Here is a 14,938-nt window from a genome sequence, read left to right as displayed (position 1 = left end):
ACACCCTACCACCACCCTAACCAGCGTCCGCCTTCTGCTTCCCGACTTTTCACAGAACGCCGGGCCGTTCACCTCCCCACTTCTGTCACTGCCACAATGGTCACCATGGAAACGGAGAAGTGAGTAGGAGTAGTTACCTACTTCAATTTTCATGCCGACTATTTGATTTTGTAGTATTTTCAAATTTTAGACACACCAAGTGATTGCTACTCAACATTCATTTAGCACCTCGGAAATCATGCCAGGGTGCAAATAGCTATTTCTCCCTTGACGGGGAGCATTAACGGTGGGCGATGATGCCTGAGTCCTCATTAAAGGGCTCACACTCTGCCTCCGCTGTTAACCACTGGTAATGCCCCTCCTCCCCCACAAGATGGTTATTGCTTAATTAGAACATTGAAACGTTGGCGTGCGTTTAAAAACAATGGGTCAGCAGAGAGCCTTAACCACCGTCCAAAAGATTGGTGCTTCTCTTCCAACTTTCCACAGGGATGCTCAGTGTCGAGCTTAGTCAGTATTCAAGCTGCACAGTGCTCACTGCAAGGTTACCAGCACCTTCTCTGAATGTTTTCTTTTGTTTCAAACCTATTTTTAACTACTTTATTAGTGAATGTAATATATTATACTGGCATTAGAGCCCTGGCAAAGGGGGATATAACAAAGTAATTGGCCATTACCCATATTATGTGCTACTCGGGTGTGGGCCGCTAACAATTGTTCAGCCATCTTTGCCAGGCCTGAAATGCCTCATTATAATGGAATGTTTCCATGGCCATTGAGAACAATGGGCCAGCCTAGGGTCTTAACCACTCCTCCAAAGCTTGCTGTTTCTATCCCAAAATTCTCACTCAATGCTCAGTGTCTTGCTTAGTCAACATTCCACCAAGGACCCGTTCACTACAAGGCTCTTAACACTTTCTCCAACAGTTTTCTTTTGTTTCAAACCTGTGTTTGTGAGTTGTCCTTGTTATGATGACAGTACAGCCCTGGGGTGAGGGGAAGGGGGTACTGTAACATGTTATCATCCCTTGCCCTCGTTATGCACCTTTTGCATTGTCTCAGCCCATGACAGAATGCCTCATTGGAATGTTGCAAGTTCCACTGCAGGTAATGGGGTGAAAGACGGTTATTATGGCTGGTCCAACTCTCTGTCCCAACATGTCAATGTTTCTCCAATGTCTGCCTTTGTATAAAACAGAACATTATACCCTGATTTGATTAACTCTTCTAAAAGCAATAATGCCCCTGCCTCCGGCAATTTGCAGGGAACAAGATCGCCTGGCCCTCTGTAAACTGGGCAAGGGCTATCACCACCTTGTAATGCCCTCGGAATTTGGAATTATTGCTTAAATATAACTCACTTTCCTTGGCTGCTATTGGGTGGAATTCCATGTAAATTACAAACTTCCATAACATTATGATCCTGCACATTTAAACAAATGTAGAATTTGTAGACCTCTGTATAGGAAGGAAGGGAAGTGGGGGGGGCAGAGGGGGAGGGGTTAAGGAGAGAAAGAGGGAGAGGGAGATATTTGAACGAATCCCTCACTTTCTGGCATCATCCTGCTTCTAACCCTTTCATGGCCCTGCTTTTTCTCTTTTCAGTCCAAAGAATCGTCATCCGTGCTGAGCTGCGACATTTCTGTGGATGACAAGTTTATCGTCACTGGCTCGGGGGACAAGAAAGCCACAGTATATGAAGTGGTCTACTGATGAATGGACCATGATCTATTAGCAAGTGCCAACTGAACTACTTGAAGGGCAGACTGAATAAGAGGACTGGACGCAGCAATCGCTAAAGGGACGCGGTCTACAAATCGAAGGACGGCCACCACGTCTATGGGACACCAACTACTAGTCTGTGCAGTGGTAAAGTGATGTCATCTCAGCAGATCCAATCATGCGGAGGACTTGGTGCCAACTGCACCCAACACAAACAATACAGGATGCAGGCGCTGTATATTGGCCATCTCTATCCACGTGCTTCATCACACCGCCACACAATCACAGGGGGCGACCCCTCAGGAAGAGTCTCAAGAAAATGAGAGAACCGGAGTAAGGGGAGGTGGGGATTATTTTCTGGCCAGCTGGATACATTATTTTAAGAATACATTTCAAAGCCACTGGGATCCGTTTCAATCTTTCTTGGTTTTCAACAGGAGTCCCTGTACATATAGCAAGGATGTTGTAGGAAGTAGCATTTGGGGAGGCGGTAAGTGCAGTACCACTCAGAGTGGTGTGTGATCTTCCTAACCTCACACAAAAGGCAAAGACGATTGTTTCTTTTGTGCAATCATCATACTAGCAACAGAGGCCCCTGAATATTGATATTTTACTTTTTATTGAATCAGAACAGAAATAATGCATTGGAGAGATCAAGTGGAAGCTCCATGGCACCTGGCAAATGAATATCCTCTTACTGTGATTAAACATATTTTCCAAAATATTGCATAATTTGGTTTGCCATCAAGCACTCTAATAATACGGATCGGTGGTCATGTCGTTTTTCATATTGCACCAAATCGCCAGCGTAGCAGTCTCAAAGTTCCAAATTGGCATATTGTGCCCGCACTATGGGTATCCAGATCGCAGTCTGCAGAGAAAGAGAAAAGGGACAGGGGTGTAGGAGTGAGTGAGCAAAAAGCCGGGAGGACCCATAGAAGGCGGAGACACCTGGGTCTTCCTATAAAAGCTTTATTGGTTTTCTCCAAAAGAATCATGGGAAAAGGCTCTCCATAATCTCGACTCGACGCTTCTCGCAAACAAAGAAACCGCATATAGTCTTAAGGTTATAAAACACTGGCAGGTGGGTGACACTGCAATCTTCGAATGGGGAGGTCACGTTCAGAATTCAGTGGCCATTGGACTCTCTTCCCTGCCCTGTCCTACCTCTGGACCAGGCCTATAGGCATCACCACACCACAAGCTTGTTCCTGGTTCCACCAGTACAGATTGGGGTTTTCCCCCTAAACCAGGTCACTTCCAAACTTCCTTAGACTCTCCTCCAATATACCTTTTGACTCTGCCTCCTTCCTGGTGTAACTCCAATCTCTCTTCATACTCTTCTCCAACCTCTTCCTTGAAACCACCTCCTTTCTGATATAACCCAACCTGAACTCTCATCCACGACTCCACCTCCTTCCTATTGTAACTCAACCTCCTCATTGACATTAATGTTATCCCCCTCCCTCTTTCTCCTGACCCTTCCACCTCCACCACACTCCTTCAACCACAATAGCCTTTCTTCTTGTCACTTTTCAACTCTTTCCACATAGCCTTCTCCAACCCTCCATAGACTACTACAGAGTACTAAACTGCCTTTATAGTCTGCTCAACTCTCCACTGGTCTGGCCTTTAGCATAACAGATTGCAGTTGTATGGGCAAAAAGCTTTGCGATTGGTCCACACCAGGTCCATCCTGTGCTTGCTCAGCGGTGGGGCTCGCAGGGACAGTGGCTATATCCGGTAGGGCAGCCATCCTGGTTTCCAATAAAATAATCTATGTGATCACTGTGCCACCCGTAACTACGCCGACAAAAATGTTGACGCCAATTATGGCACAGCGATCAAATACATCACTTTAGCCACATCCCCCAACCCGCATTCCCCTACCAGAACCCCCACACCACCTACCTTTATAGCAGCACACTTCTGCCCTGCAGCGTCGGTTCTTCCCATTTATGTGGGTCGGAGTTGACGCTGCAGGGTGTTGACGCTGCAGGGTGTTGACGCTGCAGGGAGTTGACGCTGCAGGGTGTTGACGCTGCAGGGTGTTGACGCTGCAGGGTGCTTTTAATTTGTATTATTTTTAAACTTTCTTGTCCCCTGCTTACCACAATGGTAAACGGGGGTTACCCCCGCAACCGACTCCTGTTACTGCCCCCAAGGAGAGCGGAGGACACCCCTGCATCCCGTGCTCTGCTTCGGCGCAATAATGGGAGTTGGTAAATGGAAATGCATCAATGTTGCCACTACGAGGTCGACATTTTGGTGCATTTCCCAATAGAATACATGAACCTCCTCACTGTTCGCTGCCAGTGGCTTTCCTCTTTGAAGATTTGGGACACGTTTATTTTTCTAGTCCCCCTCCTTTTAAAAACAAACCCAGCAGTCCAGAGGACTGTTCTGCTATCACCCTTCTATTATTGGCTGTGTTTTTGCAGGTCTATAGCGCCAGATCCTGGGAATTACAAAACTATTCTGATGCCATCTTTCACATTTCCGACTTTCCAGGGCGCCAGTTCACTAGTTGTGAGGGAGTTTCCTAAAGGGCCAGCCCCTTTTCCCTGGGGAAATAATAGGTCACTTCCCTTTCTACCCTATCAGTGGGGAAAGACTCCGGGTGTACGTTTCTAGCAGGGGATGCAGTCTGTTTCTGTGTCTGATGTTGGCAGAGGGATTATCAAGATGTAGTTTGCCCTCTGTTACTGGTGCCTGCTAAACTATGAGTTCCATCCTGTGTACCTTCCTTGGGGCCACCATCCTGATGCTTAGGAGTGCCCCGGCCTCTCAGGCCACAGTGCTGCTGGCTCCCAGTGCCAAGCAGGAAACCTTGTCACAGTACATATACAAACAAATTCATGCAGAGAAAGGGGTAGGGATGATGTTTATGAAAAGTTGTGTGCATGTTGATATAGCCCACATGGGACATGGATCCAGAACAAAGAAACTTTAGTAAGCAAATTAAAAACGAAAAGAGTGCAGCGTCATCTGTGTCGGATTTTGCTAAGTGGATCAGTTTCACTGCTTCACATTTTCCAAAGGAGAGGCCTCATCCTCCAAGCCCACATTATTGCATCAACAAGTCTCCCGATTAGAAATATTCTACATTTGCCATACACTTTATTTTACATTTACGTTCTGTGTTTGCCGGTAAGAACATTGATCAATTAATTTTCAACACAATTGGTTAGGAACAATGGGCATCTTTAAACGTAGTTCATTATTACCACTTAAAACACCGAGTACTGCTAAACAGTGCAATATGCTAACTCTATTCTAAAATGGCCACTGCCATAGGCAGGAATATGGCATGCACTTTGCTCAGGAATTGTGGGTATAAAAGGAAGTAGTATGATAGCCATTTTGTTAGCTTGCAGTCAGAGTTTCTCCGTACCTGGATAATTAAAAACGTGGAATTACATGTTTTTAAAGGTAAGAGGCTCGCAAGAACCCATAAAATTTACAAATGCAAGGGTGTAATATGAAACATTAAGCTAAAGTCCCAAATGCAATTCTAACTTTACTGATAAATTGGTACACTAATGGGACAAAAACATTTCTGGTTTGCTGATCACAATTGCAACATAATTAGGCCCATTTCAGAGAAATATCAAATAACACAGAGTTCTGTGCCTTGTTAACATGAATGGGTAAGGAAACATACATGTTTATATTTATATAAATGGCTTTAGAGTGGTTTTAGGAATGTAAATTACTGCCATTCATTATTTATAGGAAAATAACAATCATATTGAAATTCAGGAAGAGGTTTGAAAGTGATGGTATCAACCATTCATAATTAAGAGACAATAACAGTAGGTATACATTTGACATCAAAACTGATATATATAGATTAAAAATTATATTTATCATTAAAAGGAATATACCAGGATTCCTATATCCTAACCTGATCACTCCAGAGGGTTGCCATACTCGAAAATCATGAGAAGACGACATGTATTAAGCGCGTGTCCCGTTTCAGCTAGTGTCCATTTCTTCAAATCAGACCACCATGCCGCTATGTTTGGCCCCGAACTAGAATTCCATGCCATTGCGATGCGGCGCTTTGCTAGTATGCACATTAAGTCCTTCATTTTAGCTATTTGTGTCTTCTCTTTGCTGCCTCTTGGAAACAGGCCCAGTAGATATGACTCCGGTGTCCATGCATGCATGTGGACTCCGCCCCCAACTGCTTTTTCTTTGACGGTATCCCAAAACTTTGTTATCACTGGGCAAGTCCAGAACATGTGCATCATGTCTGCTTTTTCCGCTGTGCACCGTGGACAGTTCCGGGTTTCCTCGATTCCCATGGTGGACCTTCTCCTTGGCATAAGGTATGCTCTGTGTGTGAGGTAGAACTGTGCTTGTCTAAATCTCACATTTCTGGAGACTTTTTTCATGTACCGCAGGACTCTGGACCATTCCCGGTCAGTGGAGTTCTTCTGGAGTTCCTCTTCCTATCGTTCCTGTGTCTGCAGTTCTCGCGCGTTATTAGTTGTTTCATTAGCTGTTCGTAGAGTCTCGAGACCGTGTGTCCTCCTTCTGACACATCGTACCACACATCCAGCGCCCACTCGGTTTCTGCGCCTTTGATAATTCCGGCCGTCTCTTTTTAATTATCTGAACAATGCTGTTGTACAATAGGAATTGGCCTTTGTGTATGTCGTGATCTTCCGTCAGGGTTTGGAAATCCACCCATTGACCGTCTTTCCACAGATCCCCAATCTGAGCTACACCTTTGCTTTCCCAAAGTATCTGATATGTTGCGAGGGACACAGTTCGGGCACCGGCGAGACCTGCGAGGGGGATCTGTGTGGAGCAACAGGGGTCCAATATCCCTTGGGCTTTCCATGCCTTCTTCCACAGGGTTAGGCCCAGTTTGACCATGTTGAGGAGGGTTCTAGTCAAGGATTTATCTATCCATATAATTTCTCTTAGATAGTACTGGCGCAATGCAGTTTGGAAGAGCAGTGAGTCTATAGATGTGACATCTTCCAGCCATCTGACCACAAATTGTAACTGCCCTGCTAGATAATAGCGTTCAAAGTCCGGTAACCTGATACCTCCCGATTCATAGTCTTTTTGTAGGGTGTTTAGGGCTAACCTGTTCCTCCCCTCTCACCACAGGTATTTCAGTACCATTGTGTTTAACTGTTTTAAGAATGTCCCGGGTATATCATGAGGTACATTTGTGAAGTAGTATAACTTGCGTGACAACACCGTCATTTTTAGCAGTGCTGCCCTTCCTATCATCCCTAGTGGGAGTGTCTTCCAGAAGTTCATGGCCTTTTCTGTTTTGTCCAGGGCTACTTGTGTGTTGGTTCTATGTGTCTCTGTGGTATCGTGATGCACATCTATTCCTAGATAGAGGAAAGTGCGTGGCGCCCAGGTGAGACCCAGTTCTGGCAGCTGATCTGGGGTGACCTGCAGTAGGTCTGCTAAGGGGAACAGGGAAGACTTTTCTTTGTTGATAGAGATTCCCGATAATTTACCAAATGCGTCTATGCTTTCTAGTAGGTCTGGTAGGTGTACCCGTGGGTTGCCGACAAAAAATAACATGTTGTCTGCATATAATGAGCTTTGGTGTATAACTCCATCAATTTCTATACAAGTTTCCTTGTACTCTTCCCTGAGGAAGGCTGCTAGGTTCCAAGGCCAGTATGTATAGCATCGGGGATAGTGGGCATCCCTGCTTCGTGCCCCTGTAGATTCTCCAAACCTCCGAGATGGGCCTACCTGTCTTCACTCTGGAATCTTTATATAGCAGCTTAATCCAGCGGAGGAATCCCTCCCCTATCCCAAAGTGGTCAAGCGCGCTTCGCAGCCAGTTCCAGTTCACAGAATAAAATGCTTTAACAGCGTCCAAAGACGCGATGGCACATTCGCCCCCATCTATGGTTCGTTTGATCTACTATGTGGTGGAGCCTTTGCAGGATCTCCGTAGTGTTCCGCCCTGGGATATAACCCGTTTTGTCCGAGTGCACGAACGTGGGTATGACTCGTTTGAGTCGGCTGGCAAGGGTCGCTGTTAGGATTTTGGAATCCTGGTTAATCAAGGAAATCGGCCTGTAGCTTCCCTGGCTTCAGGATGGGTATTATTATAGATTCCGACATGCTCTCCGGTAACTGTCCTCTCTCATACGCTTCCTCGTATATCTCCAGCAGCCTTGGTGCCAGGGTGTCTTTGTATTTCTTATAAAATTTGCTGGGTAACCCGTCGGGTCCTGGGGATTTACCAGTTTGGAGGTTGGCTATTACAGCTGCTAGTTCCTCTTCCATGAGGGGGGCCTCAAGTATCTGTGCCTGCTCTTTGGTTAATCTGGGAAGGTTGATCTCTGCCAGGGTGTCGGCCTTATCCTCTGCATCCGCCACTTGGTTTTGGGAGTACAACCTCTCATAAAATTGTGAAAATACTTTATTGATACCTTCCATGGTCCTCACCCCCTTCTCTGTCTCGTCTTTTATTGTGTTAATCAGGTCTTTTTTAGTCTCCTTCTTGGTGAGCCAGGCTAGAGATCTGCTGGGCTTATCCCCTTCTGCATGTAGTTTTTGTATATACTTCCCATAGTCTAATCGCCCCAGCTTCTCCCAGATGGTGATATACTTCAATCTCAATGTTGGGAGTTCCCCCGGCTCATCCCCAGATATACCTGCCTGCATTTCAACTTGTTCGATCTCCTGTTCTATTTCCCCAAGGTCTGCCAGAACACTCCCTTTGAGTCCCCCTGTTTTCCCGATCGCCAATCCCCTGACCACCACTTTAAAGGCATCCCAGACCATCGCATTGCTATCTAAGCAACCCATATTATGTTCAAAATAGCCATCTATCGAGTCTTGTAGGTACTCCTAGAACTCCCCTTCTATTAGTGCATCTGCCCTCAGTCGCCATGTCGGTATGGGGGCCTTCCTGTATGTGTAGACCCATGTTGCTACTAGTGGAGAGTGGTCCGATTGTGTTCGTCCTTTGATATGTATCCCTGTGAATTCCCCCAGGGTCTCACTGCCCGTGAGCAAGTAATCTATATGTGTGAATATTCCATGTGGGGCAATATAATGTGTGTACCCTCTCGTTTCTGTGTGTACCTTCCTCCAGACGTCTTCCAAATTCTGCTGATTCAGGATCATCTGTAGGGCCTTGGCTGGCAGTGCTGGCTTCCTGTGTTTGTCGTCCGACCTGTCCAACAGCGGGTTTAATGTGCAGTTCAAGTCTCCTGCCCAGATGACGGTCACTTCCCTGTATGGGGCCAGTCTAGGCGCTATTTTCTTGAAAACATGGTTGCATCGTGATTTGGAGCATATGTGTTCATTAGGCATACCTCTTTGTTTTCCAGCATTCCATGTACTATCACCAATCTGCCCTTCAGATCTCTTTCTTGTTTTATAAGCTGAAATGGGACTCCCCCCTTGCATAGTTGGAATACGTTGAGCTGTACATTTGTCCGCTCCATTTCTTGGCCACCTTGGATTGCTCCTCTGCCGTCAAATGAGTTTCCTGTAACATTGCTATTTTCACTTTCGACCTGTTCAGCCAGGCATATATTCTCATTCTCTTGACGTAGGCATTTAGACCCCGAACGTTCCAGGTTGCTATTGTTACTTCACCCTGGCCCATTTTTCTTGGTGCTTTTTGTAGCCTGGCCTTTCCCATGGGCTTATACGCAATCTCATGTCTGACTCCTGGCTCTCTGGTTCTATTCTGTGTAGTCTCTTCTCCCTTTGGTATCTCTGTCCACTTTCATCTATGTGACTGTAATTCTGTGTGTGTATTGTGTGGGTCCTCTGTCTTGGGGTAGTATCTTGACAGTACTCCTGATGTGTTCAATGCCACTCACACCTTCTAGTTGTCCTCTATGCGTGATGCTTCCTCCTCTTCTCGTGCCATCCTCCAAACAACATACTAACTGTAACTTTTAACAAACGCCCAGCCACCCTCCTCCTGCTCGGGCTCCGCCACTTTCCTCGCCCCACCCTCCGTCCTGGGGGTGTGCTTGTTGCAGTGAGATGCCTTTAAACTGGCATCTTGAGTTATGTCATTCCGTGGGGTTTGTAGTCGTGGTATCTGGCGGGCAGCCCTCGGAATGTGCTGGCTCCCATTCTTATATCTGCTTGTCCGTCCATGTCTTTACTATATTGCTCTTGTGTTATTGTCGCTCATTGTGCCTTATTGGGCTGACATTCCTGTTTTGCTAATTTCTGGCCCTTAATTGAGAGATTCTCTGCTGAACCATCCATTAGCGGGCCTCTAGTTTCAAAGAGATATGACCTGCCATTATGTAGCACCTTTACTTTGGCGGGGTACAGCAGCATGCATCTCACATTAGCAGACCTGAGGCGTTCTTTGGTTGGTCTAAGTTGTGCTCTTTGCTTTTGCACCAATGCCGTGTAGTCTGGGTAAATTGTTATTTAGAAGCATTTCTCATGATCACCCCTCCTTCTCTCGAGAATATCAATATATTTTCCTGGTCTTTAAAATTCATGTTTTCAGCAATCATAGGTTTTTGAGGGGCCCCTGGCTGGGGCTTTCTGGTCAGGGCTCTATGTGCTCTTTCCACCACGGAGCCTTGAGATAAGACCTTGGCTCCCACCTCTTGAAGCAGTAAGTTCTCTACATAGTTTGTGCGGTCTCTTCCTTGCTCCCCTTCTGGCAGTCCCAAAATGCACACATTGTTTCGACAGGCCTTCCCCTCTGCATCTTCCATCCTATGTTCAAGGGTGCGTATGTGATCTAGCGCGTCTGACATTTGCGTTTGGGAGGTTGTGATGTTCGCTGTGTTGGTTTGCACCTGCTGTTCTGCCGTATTCACCCGTTCCACCAGGGCCTGCACGTCCTATCTGAGGAGTCCCATGTCCACGATAAGGGCATCCATTTTATGCTCCAGTGAAGTCTACAATGCCACTATGGCTTCGAGTATGGACCTCCCCTCCTGTCTTCCCTCTGGGTGTTGAGTCGGATGCATTCGCACATGTCTCTGATGCGGCAGGTTGGGTCGTGTAATTTTTACGGCGTATGTTTTCATACTGGCCTGCTTTCCCTTTCCTCCCTTCTTTTTATCTGGCATGTCTGCTCTCCTTGGTCGTGGTGTGCCTCCCATTTTTCCACTTGTCTGCAGGTGAGGGGTTTCCTTATTCTAGTCCCCATCTAGTCAGTGTGTTGAGAAAGACTGCTCCATTTTTGGGGTGTCCTTGCTGGCTCCGCTACGGAGGTAGCTAACTGTTTTATTTGGCTGCTCCAGCCAAGGCTCTATCGTTCCCTGGTGCTGCCTGTTGATATATTCCTGTGCACCTATATTGAATGCCCTGCCTCCTCTTCTTTGCATCTGACCCTGCTGATTTGCAAGGTATTTAGGTACCCAATCCCCTTGATTGCTTCGTGCACCTCTCCGTTTCCCCTTGACGATGCTGGGAATTTCTATGATGTTGCGTGTACCGGTGCAGGCTGGGAGTGAGATGCCCTGCTGTTGCATTTTCCGGGTGTCTCTACACCACCTTTCCTTGTGCTCAGGTTCACGTTTGCCGTTAATAGTGCAGAGGCGGTGCATTCATTAGGGTTATAGTGGACAGTACCTTGCTTCTCTTGGCAACCCTAGTAAGTCACTCGTTGTAACCCACAGCACTGGAATTATGTGTTGGTGGATTGTGCTCTCCCATGTCTAGGTGCTGTTCATAAGTGTTGACGAGGCGTTCCTACGCAGCTGGTGTGGGTAGACTGCTTGTGTCTCGACTATTAGTGGCTCTTGGGCTCCTCCACATACTGTCTATCGCTGTTTCACCCACCTCCTGCGTTTCTGCTGAATACTGCATTTTTCAGTTGCGCCTCTAGGGCAGCAGTGGTCGTGTCCCCTTTGCCTTATGATCGTGCTCACCGTTCGCAGAGTTGTAGCGATGGGTGTTTGGGAGTGTATTGGCCTATTCCCACTTCCTTGATGGTTTTAGCCGGAAACTCCTTGCGGTCCGCAGCTCTGATGTGATGGATCTTTGGATTGTGTTCTCCCACATTAGCGTTGTGTTGTTCCTGAGGTGCGGGCAAACTGCATTTACAGTGGCTGCTGGTGGCCATAGCTTGTCCAAGGACTGTCCTTTCTCTGTTTCAATGGCCTCTAGAGCCACCCATTGGTTATTGCAGCCCCCGCCATCCCTCCTTTTCCATGTGTTACAACCTCAGTTGTAGGGGTCACTCGGCGAGCGCCACTGAGCCTTCTTTCTCCCCATAGAGCGTTGGATGTTGTTATAATGTCGGCTTCCCGTCACTGTGTGCATATTCCACTCTCTCCGCCGCTTTCAATCTTCCGAGCCCACGCAGTCAGGCCCGATTTAATGTGGGCTGTGGTCTGTTAGCATACTGCCTCTCCCCTTGTCTCACTGCCATGTAGCTACAGTTCAATGTGGTTTATACCATGGTCTGCGGGGCTCTCCAAGTCTCAGGCGGGTTTATCCCGAGGTTTTATGGGTACACCCTCGTTCGTGCACAGTTCACCACGCTGGGCCTAGCTGGTTGTGTTGCCAGGTCCCCAGCCCGTGGTCAGCCCACGCGGTATGCGTAGTACTAATGTCCCAGGGCAGGGTGTCCCTACACTCCCTTCCAATCCCCTAGCTCTCCTTGTGCCTCGGAGCACTTTTGCCAGCTTCTCAGCTCACCTGGTGACTCGTAGGCCACTGCGCGTCTTCCCATCCGCCAGACCGGCGTATTCCACTTCTCCGTGCCTGTCTCTGCGTGCGGTGGGCGGTTTTCTCCTCCGCTTCCACAGGGTCCGGCAGCCCGCTCTGCTTGTGGGTGCTGCTGCCGTTCACCTCTCGTGGAGCACTCTGCTACCCTTACCGGCACTGTCACTTCTTTCACCGCCACTCTCCGTCTCCCCAGCAAGCTCCACCTTGCGAGGTGCTCCTCAGCAATCCCGGTATGCGCCCGCCATTTTGTCTGTAGTCGCGCTGGTTGCTCTCGAGTCTCTTCTTGTCGGTTTCTGACCTCGTTTCGTTGTAGGATTCTCCCCAGCCATTCTGTGGACCGTCAGGCACTGTTTTGTCACGTTTCTGTTGGATTTCTTGAACGAATCAGGCCAGCTTAGGCAATCTATGTCAGGATCTTGCGGGAGCCCTGAGGTGCTGCTTCCTGTCGCATGGCCGCCAAGCCACACCCCGTCAAGAAAGATGCATATATATGACATAATTGCATTGTGTGACTGATTCGCGATGTGTTCAAGTGAATCTCTTGAAGTGGGATGTCTTTTTGTTGTCAGTGAATTACTTCTAAAGTCCATAGTAGTAATACTGGGATTGCCGATGCTGGAGGCCAAGAGTGGCCAAGTCAGGAGTAGACTGCATGATAGTTGAAGGTGAGGGAAACGGAAGGGAGAAGACTGGGTACAATTTAGGTCAATAACAAAAAGCGAGAAAACAACTGATAGATGGCAATGATGGACAGGGTAATGTAGAGATCCGGTATAAAGCAGCCATCTGAACAGTTCCCAAACTAGAGGAAAATAGGTATGGTGTCCAAGCACCCCAGTTAGTATAACAACACCTACCCGTCACATAAGGAGAATAATCCTTGCAAACGTAAATGCCAGGCAGCATTGCTGAGCTTAGGTTTGCAACATATGTAGAGTGGTGGAACACCACCGCAGAGCTCGAGAGCTCATAGCTCATGGGAAGAAATCAGCCTTCTTGTCTGTGGTAAAACAGGAACAAAATCAACGTGTTGCAAGTCTGGAGAATGTTGTGGTGGGAGACTTGGGGAGTAGTACAGTGAAAGAGAAGTACCAGACCACAGTATTACTGATAGATACAATGGGGCTTACCCGAGTCTCCACTATATAGTACTTTGCCTGCAAGCTTTTTTGTTTTGTGGGTTCTCTGCAACCTAAAATTAAGCACTTTCGGCTGAGGAAGAGGCCATTCTAAAGTAGGTATTGACCTACAGCAAGGTCAGAGGGCACGAAGTAAACATGTGCAATGTTGCAGGAATGTGCCTTCGCCGCACAGGTCATGAGATCTTTTGAAAACAAATCTCAAACTTCGCAAAGTTGCACCGTTTTTCGCAGGCATCATTGAATAGCCGCAAATCAGGTTTTGTTGTTACTTGACAAATGGTGTTCTGGAGGTGCTGTGGTTGTTTGCCTTCATAAACAGCTGTAAATAAAGAACACATTACATTAAGGCAATAGCCATGGAAACAAGGATGTAAAATATTCTCACAAAACACGGCAGAAATTATTTCTCTCAAATCCATTATTTACAGGACAAAAAAAAGAATGGCCGCGAAGAGCAGGTCATGCACCGCAGGCAGCAAGCAGGTTGGAGAACATACCACTTCCTGTTTTCCCTCGCGCCCGCCCTGGAGTGCTGATTGACCACATCCTCTTGAATGGAGGAATGTGGACGCCCTTTGGTCTGCCTGACATCCATTTCATACTACAACACACGCAATTACTAATCACATTTATTATTTATAAAAATGTACTTACTAGTGACTTTCAACTTTTAAAAAACGTTTGGGGAGGGATGGATGTGGCGGGGTCTGGGGCCACAAGAATGGTAATCCAATTTTATTTTGTCTTTGAAATATATGATTTGTTTGTGGGTACTACATACGCAGAGGAGGCGGGGGGGAGGTGGGCAATGAAAGGTTGGGCCTAGAGTTCTAGTGTGGGGTGCCAGTGGAAGATGGCTGAGGGTGCATTGACTGAAAGGTTCAGTGGGCTGCACTTCCTTTCCATTTGTGGAGGATAGGGAGGCCAGTGGGGCACAATGAAACTTATGAATCTATATTTTGTATATATTTTTGGATGTTCTTTCATTATGTAAAATAAAAATATAATTAATTTACTTTTCATTTCGACTACGTTTCTGAAAATAAATAAAGCCATTTCTTGTAAAGATGTCGAATGTGAATCGACAGAACCCAAACTTTCAAATGTAGAAATGGGTTAATTTGGAATTGTGTGCAGGTTGGGACGACTGTGGAATTCGACCATCCGCACGGTGGATGTGCACTCGCCTGAGCTTTTTTGAACTTTTTAAATGAAATTGAATGATTGTAGACCAACCTTCTGAAAATGTGTAAGGCTAATCCGCACCCATTTTCATATGCTCACCGCATGACATACGCATAGACCGGTGTACTCTGGGTGGACACAGGGTACAGGCACAGTCCACCCTGTCATATAAAGTTGGGCTATGACAGGACGATTACACAATGCATCTCCAGAAGGTGGGGGGC

The 14,938-nt window shown here is 46.9% G+C and overlaps 1 protein-coding gene across 7 annotated transcripts in view; it reads left to right on the top strand.

Moving 5' to 3' along the window:
• LOC138569831 (transducin-like enhancer protein 2) overlaps positions 1-14,544 on the top strand; it is a 1,070,704-nt gene extending 1,056,160 nt beyond the window's left edge. For all 7 annotated transcript variants that reach the window (XM_069648244.1, XM_069648230.1, XM_069648222.1 and 4 more), the window contains one exon: positions 1,606-14,544. In XM_069648244.1, the coding sequence (XP_069504345.1) occupies positions 1,606-1,652 (47 nt within the window). In that variant the 3' untranslated portion in view covers positions 1,653-14,544. The remainder of the gene's footprint in view (positions 1-1,605) is intronic.
• The last annotated feature ends 394 nt before the right edge of the window (positions 14,545-14,938 follow it).

The sequence above is a fragment of the Ambystoma mexicanum genome, chromosome 1p (assembly GCF_040938575.1).
Source record: "Ambystoma mexicanum isolate Mex_15411 chromosome 1p, UKY_AmexF1_1, whole genome shotgun sequence".
Classification (NCBI taxonomy): Eukaryota; Metazoa; Chordata; class Amphibia; order Caudata; family Ambystomatidae; genus Ambystoma; species Ambystoma mexicanum.
This window is presented reverse-complemented; position numbering and strand designations above follow the sequence as displayed.